Source organism: Vigna radiata, chromosome 6 (genome assembly GCF_000741045.1).
Source record: "Vigna radiata var. radiata cultivar VC1973A chromosome 6, Vradiata_ver6, whole genome shotgun sequence".
Lineage (NCBI taxonomy): Eukaryota > Viridiplantae > Streptophyta > Magnoliopsida > Fabales > Fabaceae > Vigna > Vigna radiata.
In genome coordinates, this window is record NC_028356.1 from 19,708,995 (window position 1) to 19,717,921 (window position 8,927).

The 8,927-nt window shown below is 33.9% G+C and overlaps 1 protein-coding gene across 1 annotated transcript; it reads left to right on the forward strand.

The window, feature by feature from the left end:
- Nucleotides 1–1,554: 1,554 nt before the first annotated feature.
- Nucleotides 1,555–7,279, forward strand: LOC106763077. Its single transcript, XM_014647249.2, has 2 exons — nucleotides 1,555–2,157; nucleotides 6,610–7,279. The coding sequence occupies exons 1-2, from the start codon at nucleotides 1,722–1,724 to the stop codon at nucleotides 7,116–7,118; spliced, it is 945 nt and encodes a 314-aa protein (XP_014502735.1). The 5' UTR covers nucleotides 1,555–1,721; the 3' UTR covers nucleotides 7,119–7,279.
- The last annotated feature ends 1,648 nt before the right edge of the window (nucleotides 7,280–8,927 follow it).

The following is an 8,927-nucleotide window of genomic DNA, read 5'->3' on the forward strand; positions in this document are numbered from 1 at the left end:
TCATATTTTTCTCTTTAGGAAGAAATTGAATACAACAATCAATATATTATTTTTAATTATTTCTTGTAATGATTGTCATAATACTGATTCAAATTATTACCAAATAAAACAAAATTTCAAAAATATTCTAAACTGATCTGTCATGCATTAATATTCTAAAGTGATCTTTTAAAAATATTCCAAGAAAATCAAATCTTTTTCTTTTCATTTTTTCACGTGCACCCCCTTTTTTTCCTTTTTTTCCTTCCTTCTTTTTTCTTTTGTTTTTTTTTTCTTTTTTTCATTTTTTCATTTTTTTTTCTTTTTCCTTTATTTTTTTTGTTTTCTATTTTTTTTCGTTCTTTTTTCATTTCTTTTCTTTTTGTAATTATTTTTATTTTCTACTTTTCCTTTTTTTTCTTCTTTTTGCGTGCCTTTCCTTTTTCCCTTTTTTTCTTCTTTTTTCTTGTCTTTCCTTTTTCCTTTTTTTTCTTCTTTTTTCTTTTATTATTTTTTTTGCTTTTTTTATTCTTTCTTCGTTTCTTTTTTTATTTGTAATTATTTTTTTTAAAACTAAACAAAATAGTAAAATAAAATTAAGAATGACAAAATAACATAATAATAAAAAAATAAAAGAAAATAAATGACATAGGATAACAATAAAAACAATGAGTGGAATGTGATTGAAAGATGATTAGAAGGTAATTGGAAGTACTTGGCTTGTGGCCTGACTCTCTATTTATAATTTGTCTCATGGACCTTGAACTGATATAAGTCCAACAGAATAAAATATAAACATAATATAGTATAAACAGACTTACCTGAAAATATCTTTAAATAAATATTCTTGATTATCCCTTGATTATTTTATCTTCAACTTATCAATATCTTTAATAAGATATTATTGATTATCCTTTGATTATTTTATATCTTTAATAAGATATATCGTACCCGCTCGACTCAGAAGATATTATACTGTACACACTCCATGTAATATATAATGTAAATTGAAAAAAATGGATCAAAATAATAATTAAACTATATTATAATATATTAAGGAGTATACACCAATTAATAAGACCTCTTATTCTATGTATAACACTTTTTTTTTCTTTCTCTCTTTTTAGTGGAGAGAATAATTTTCGCAAAATTCTTTACCAAGAAATATTTTAAAGTAAAAACTTTTGATTTTGTTTTCTTAAAATTTCTTTTATATGGAGTGCTTTCCATAAATACACCTGTTATCAAATTTATCTAAATTGTAGTGGACAAACATGTTTGACCACAAGTATGATATGATTTTAGCATAATATGAAAACCAAAATTACATAACAAAAATTGAGTTAAACTATAGACTTCGAAAAAATATAAAGATCAAAATTACTTAAAAAATTAAAAGAACAAAATTACATATTGAAAAAAGAATTGAATACAAAATATAATTAAGCCTGATAATTTATTCTAACTTCACATAATTACACTTTCATAAATGCTTTTTTTTTAATTTATTGCATTTAAAAACTGATCTGAAAACATCTCAGATTGTAATAACTATATATGGATTTTGAAAGTACAATAACATTTCTTAAAAAGAGTCTAGATTATCAATGCGACGACGTTTTTAGCAAGAATCTGTGCGAGGGTTTCGGACATGATTATTGCAAAGCCACAAAGCACCTCCTCCTTCTCGTCGAGCTTCCTTTTCTGGTTTCTACATTGGAACGAATCGAGGGCAAAAAGAAATGAAAATTTGCGACGATGACGTCATCGACGATTCAGGTTCGGCTGGCGCGTTTCGATGCACGCGCTCCCAAGCGGCTCCGGATTGGAGCGTCATCGAGTCTCTCATTCTGGTGAACGAAGTCGCGGCGGTGGAAGCCGACTGCTCCGTCGCGCTCTCCTCCTACCAGCAGTGGAACATCATCGCCCAGAACTGCATGGCCTTGGACGTGCAGCGCAACCTCGCGCAGTGCCGCCGCAAGTGGCATGCATTGCTCTCTGACTACGACCGCTTCAAGGGAACCGCCGCCGCTAGAGGCAAGTTGCCGCCGAATTTCGATTACGAATTGTTTGAGGCCGTCGAACGCGTTGTGAGGGCGCGTGAGGAGCGGGGCATGGCTGATCCCGAGAGCGATACCGAAGCAGGGAACGAGGCGCGTGACGCCACCGTGGAAATTGGTACGCACCGTTCTAATTTTTCTGTGAACTTTGTGTCATTGTGTTATTAGAAGAATGACTCGCCTACTATTATTAACCGGTTATTTTCATTTCTGAAACTGTATATAATTTAAGAATTGTTAGGAGAGTGTTATGATTTTTCAGATGGTCATCCAATCACTAATTGATATGTATGAAAGGATCATTATTTTTTTAATAATTATTTTAAAGAAGTCGTGTGTACTGTGTGGGGGTGATGTTTAATTGGTTGACCAATAAAAATCTTTATACTTACATGTTGTACTCAAGTTTTAGTGAAGTGTATGCACTACCATTAAAAGACTTTACATGGCCATATAAAAATTATCCTTCAACTAAATTATAAAATTCAACTCATTTTTATATTTCATATACTTTATTATACACAATAGTTTGTGATTGGATAACAGTGTAAAAGGTCTTTATGTAATCTGTTATTTGTTCATTTTGAGCTTGAATTATCAATAATTGAGGAATTGGTTCTTTGAACTTACCATATATGACAGTTTAAGTTTGGTGTGAATATGATTGCTACAATCTTTGTTATGGTGATTGGTTGACTAAGTAGTTTGATTCAATGCATTTAAACATGGAGTGTTAAAATACGAAATTTATGCTTTGTATCATGGCTAATAGCAATTGACTGATGGTTCTCGTAGATATGCCTAATTGAGCATGTTCATGTATTTGTCGCCATATGGGTAAGTTGTTTGTGCTGGCATGGAAGGGGGATGTTAGAGGAGGCTTTCGACTAACCAGTCTTACAACTTAATTTGTCTTTATTAACCAATATATGGTTGGTGGGCTATTTTAAATGCACACCTGTGCTCTTAAGAACCCTATATTTTTCCAGATGGTAGTGTTGTTGACTGGTGATTGTATAAAACGTAATGGAAGCCTATTGTCAATGTTAAATGTTTAGTTTGGTAGGCTTAGGGGCCTTTGTTGATTTAGAGAGCTCATTAATGACTGAAAACTCATTAAGAGATATTGAGGGGATATTTAAGGATAAACTTGTTTAGATCCTAATTTATTTTTTTTCCTTAGTAAAAGGTAATGAACAAACCATGGAATTTAATTAGTCAGTTAATACTTAGCGGTAGAACTGTAAGCTGGATTCTTTTTATAGCTTTAGATTAGAACGTGCACTTCAGAACTAGGGGACGTAGCATCCACTCCCCACCTATTGATGAATGTGCACTTCAGATCTAGGGTTGGCAAAGCACCCACTCCTCACCTGTTGAAAAAAACATGATCGGGTGGATTGGCTCTAGTCTGAAAAGGGATTGAGAAGGCCAATTTTCACTCTATCCCATCATGACAATAAGAAGATGGGGAAAAAGAATGATTGATGCAGGGTTCGCTGACAGGTTGCACCACACCTTGAATGGGTCATTGGGTCTCTCAGCAGGAATACTATGATGGAAGATCTTTGCCCTTTCATGGAAGATGCCAGATTGGCCTCAATGGTATGGAGCTTGTTGCATTATTGAACACATTTACATGAAATACTACATCTAGGCTTGGATTGATAGTGGTGACTCTAATTGGGCCATCAATGGAGCTTGTGCATTGTGGTTGTTGAATTAGGTGTTCATCTTGACAAGAAGCTTGGATTTAGAGTTTTAATCCATCATTGGGTAGAGGTTGTCATGCAACCAAAAATTTGGGCCTGGAATGGAATTCGGAATCAACAGAAGGAAATCGGAAAGCATTATGGTCTTTTAGTGAAATTATATGTAGAAACAAGAGTATATTGCTCATGCACTAACGATAGATCTTGGTGTATTGAGCTATTTCTAGGGTTCTGTGTTTGATAGTTGTAACATCGTCTCTTAGTAGGTTTCAGTCTAATGACTCAATATTATGTCATTTGGTAAACCATTGGTCTGTTGTATATGTTCAATTATGTCAGGCAGTTGTCTCTGTGTATCACCATTTTGTTGTTCTATATTAGGGTAACTTGTACTTGTTGCGGATATACAACAAAGTAACGATTTGTAAAGCTTATTTGCTTGCTAAACAAGATAATTCTTCATCTTTATGTTGTTATGCATGCTCTTTGTTCTGTGTCTCTAGTTGGTTAACCAGTATTGTTTCTTTCATTGTACTCTGAGCTCATTTTGGCACTTGATTCACAAGAGACTGGTATTAGAGCCAACTTTGATCTTGTTTTGTGTTTTGATAAGTTTTTGTAAGAAGATAAGTATCACATCCAAGAACGAGATGATCAATGGGAAGAACAATTTCTACTGGTGTAGAATTAAGATGTGATACATTTGTCACATTTTAAAGCATGTCGCATAGAGAGGCAAGTTCTTGTGTAGATGGAGAAAAATCTTATTCGATGACACTTTTGTCATTTTAAGATAGATTCTTTATTATGTTGCAAAAGAGAAGACCTTAACAATGTTGTGGCAAGTTGAAGAAGCTCTTTATCACATAGTCCATTTGTGACGAACTTTTGTTGAATAAGAGGTTGTTTGAGATCTGTATGACAGAGCATACGCCATTCAATGCTCATCTTGATGAGCTCAATTCAATTTTGATGGAGCTCCAAGCCATTAACACGAAAGTAGATGAGGATGTAACAATGATTCTATTGACCTTTCTCACACTGTTGTACAAGAACTGGGTGGGTTCTTTGAGTGTAAGGAAGGACTGCATCACGCTTGAAGAGGTTAAGTTTACCCTCTCTTCTAGTGAGCTTCACCTCAAAAGCATCTAAGAGTGTAAAAGATGATCATCCTCTACATTAGTGGTCTTCAAGATTGACAAGATGGTTAAAGTGTTGAAGAAGACAAAGGTTGATCCTACAGATGTTTGCAGATGTTGAAAGCAATCGAGACATTGGAGGAGAGATTATATAAGGTTGGGGAAACAAGATTGTGGTTGCTATATTTTAGAAGGCGGAGTTGTATGATGATTATCAAGTGTTGACTACTATCTCAAAACAAAAGTCTTCTAAAAGGGTGCTGAATTCTTGGTGCTCCTTTCACATGAGACCTCTAGGAGACTTGTTATCCACCTTTGATGTCCTTGATGATGAATCTTTAAAGCACACTGCTCAGCCACCAAATGCTATTTCTCTTACTTCTATGTTGCCTTCTCTTCGGTAAGCTGCTTGACTTCCTTCACCTTGGACAACAAGGCTAGCTTGTGCTTTGCCAAGGACTTCTCCAATTCCATGATGTGCCCAATACCTTGGTGAGGTCTCTTGCAAACAACCTTCTTCCAATGATGAACGGTGATCATGCTCCTCCTTGCCATCATTATCTCAGCTAAATCAAAACTTTCATTGGGCTCCATAATAGACACGAAATAGTCTTACTAAATGTGAAGAGTTGTAAGAGATGTTGTGGAACAAATCTCTTTCCCGAGTTGTGGCTACTAAGAAATGAGCTTTGGTTGTAAATTTTGATCACCAAATGGAGGTTCATTTGTAGAAGACTCTCCAATGCTCAAATAAGTAGAAACACAAAATATTAATGAGTGAAGAGAACTAAATGATATGTCCTTTAGCATATGTTTATATTTATAGTCCTTTGGGCCTCCATAAATGGGGCTAAGTAAACAGTAAACCTTTCAGTTTCTTAGTTTCTCTCCTTGCTTTACTCAATTGATGAAGTGGTTGATCTATTTTCATTTTGGATTTGATTCCTATATCTGTGGTAATCAGAGTGTACTTCTGTTCGGGAGTAGGTTGGTACACATTTTATTGGTACAAAATATAGATATTACTTCGTGGATGGCTAATCTCCTTAGAAATACTTGGTTGCTCATCTTTAGTAGAGAGTCTTTCCTTTCAATCACATTTTTTATAACTCAGAAGGTTTATGATATATCTTGTTTAAGAAAATTGACTTTAGTTTCACTTGGACCAACTACTTGTTCAATAAGTTTGGAGACATAATATTGACTTTTTCGTTGAATGAAAATACAAAAAAAGGAAGAATGGGACACATCTCATACGACACAAGAGTCTTTATATGATATTTGATTTTGGTTATTTTCCGTTTTTAACACAAAGGCAGAGCAAGTTGAGAGAAGAAAATTGTGACTCCTACAAATTGTAATTGAGCATAATTTTTTTTATTAATTATGATTGATACATATGGAGAGTTGAGAATATTTTGGCCTTTCATTGGTTGTCGTATGCAGTTTAAATATAAAATGATCATTCTTACTTATAGTTAAGTGGTAGTAATTGTCAATAATGGCACCAATTTTTCTTAGTTTGTTTTTTTTTGTGTGAAAATTAATGTATAGCATGAGGAACTGTTTTGATCAACACGATATAATTTCACATGTTTCTTCCTTTTTCCCCCCTTTTCTAGTTATTTAGTTAATGAATGTTACTAAGCTGTTTTATCCCTTTTGGAGCATAACCTTGTGAGTTTCCAAACTGATGAATTTTTGTGATTCAATGAATAGGGTCCAAAAGAAAAGGACAACGAAGTAAGTTCAGACACCGCATTCAAAAGCTCAAACTTGAAGAAAGGCAGGAGGACAGTCACGAAGAAGAGCATGAGGATGATCATTCAGAAGACGAATATTTGAAAGACTACCTAGAATCAAGACCTAAGTTGAAATGTAATACAGAAAGGCATCCAAAGCATTTGGTAATATCACCAAAGAGTCTTCCCAAAGTAGAGCTTCATGAAAACCATACTGAAAGGCCAAAGCCAATCACTGTAGAAAAGATAGCAATTAGCAGGGAAGAAAATCAGGAAACATTGACTCTGAAATTGCAAGACTTGGCAGTGGAGATTGAAGCAATTGCTACTAAATCAGCAACAGACTATAAGGGAGGTGACTCTAAGAATGTAGAGGATTCCTGTACTGACTTTACAAGACGCCAAGGGGACAAACTCATAACAAGCCTTGGAGATTTCTCCAACACCCTCAAGCAACTATGTGATATTCTCCAAGAGTGTAAATGAGCATTACAATGTTCTCTGCAACACTATTTTCTGCCCTTGTTAGTAAAAAAAATTACTTAGGCATAGGAAAGAATGCTGCTGCCTTATGCTAATGTTGTCTTCACTCGTTGCTGCTGCGAAAGCAAAATACAGCTTAACAAGACATTTGTGTACTGTTTTAACCTATGTAGCATGGATACTAATCCTGACTCCGATACAACATTGACACGGATAGTTTGATACATGGAATCTGTAAAATGTAGGACATGGAGACATATTATTATGAATTATTTAAATTGACAATCAAGATTTATATATTTAAAATTATTTATAAATAAGGTTAGTTAAATATAAAAATTTAAACATTTTGTCATATAATACAAAAGTAAATTTAATTTATCTGTAAAGAGAATATAATTTATTTAAGCTATCAAATTTCCTTTTTTATTATTATCATTGGAAAAAAAACATTTTAGTTGTTATATAAAGATACCATAGAAGATTAAATAAAAGTATTGTGAATTGTAAGGACCTAGAAAATAGAGATATAAGAGTAAGTAACTCTATTAAAATAATGAGATGAACATTTTACCTTAAAAAGTAACTTTTAATAAATAGAATTTTTTAAAGTTCGGTTTATTATCGTAAATACTTTATTTTTTTAGAACCTCTGTTCTCTACTTCTTTTCTACATTCTCTCTAGGATTTCTTCTTTACATTCTCTCATTCTTCCATCGATAAGCTATTTTTCTTCTCTTCCGTGCAATTTAAGGCGGTAAGCCTGCAACAGATTCTGATTGCATGTGCATTCTTCTTTTTCTCATCAAATTTTAGCTCCATTTAGGTCCTAAATTCTGTCTTCTACCACAAATCAGTGACTAACAACTGCTTTAGACCTCTGTTGCCTTTTCGGAAGACAACTGCTTAACGAAAATTACCTAGCGCACGTGTCATGTATCTAACAACTTTTGGCGTAGCTTTTCCACGTGTTTAAAGGGTGATAAGTGTGAATTGCCACTTGTCAAAAGATTTGTGAATCATGGTTGGTGATCAGGATACTAGTTACATGTAGATTTGAGGTTGAATCTCCTATAAATTCAATGTTCCTCCTCTTGTACAAACACTTTTGATATTATTAGTGAAATACTATTGAGATTATTCCATCCTTTTCTTCGCTTAAAAGTTACTAGCCAAAGACCTTTCTTGTCTCCTCTAGCCTTCTTTCCTAGCTAGGTTATCCTATATAGTTCAATCATATCCTAGCTAGGTTGGCCTTGCTCAACCTCTTATAGAAAATTATATAAAGGGAGCAAGGGACTATCGTTCAAGGAAAGTCCTTTAGTGCCAATAACATCACCTCCAGATGGTACCATTCCTTTTCTGTAACAGAGGTGGGACAACCAAAGAGCCTTGAATATGTTAGAAGTTGTCTCTGCTCAGAAGCAATGGGAAGTTCTTACAAGCTTCTTATTTGAAGAACCCAATGAAGGAAACCCAACCCAACCCCGCCACCACCACACCACATCAAACTCTTTCAACCACCTTTCTATCCAAGCCTTCTTTTTCCCCTATCTATTACTCTTCGCCACCTATCTTTCTTCGTTTGTGCCATAATTTGTTTTCCATACCCTTTTTTATGTTTATCATATAGGGAGAGAATAATTCTAAACACAGGTATGATATTACATTCATAGGGAGAAATGTAATGATAAGATATTGCATTTAGGTCTCATGTTGAAAATGAAAAATGTTTATCTGTTGAAATATAAAAATATTCATGTTTAGTGTTAACCGTTTACTCTTATATACATATATATATATATATATATA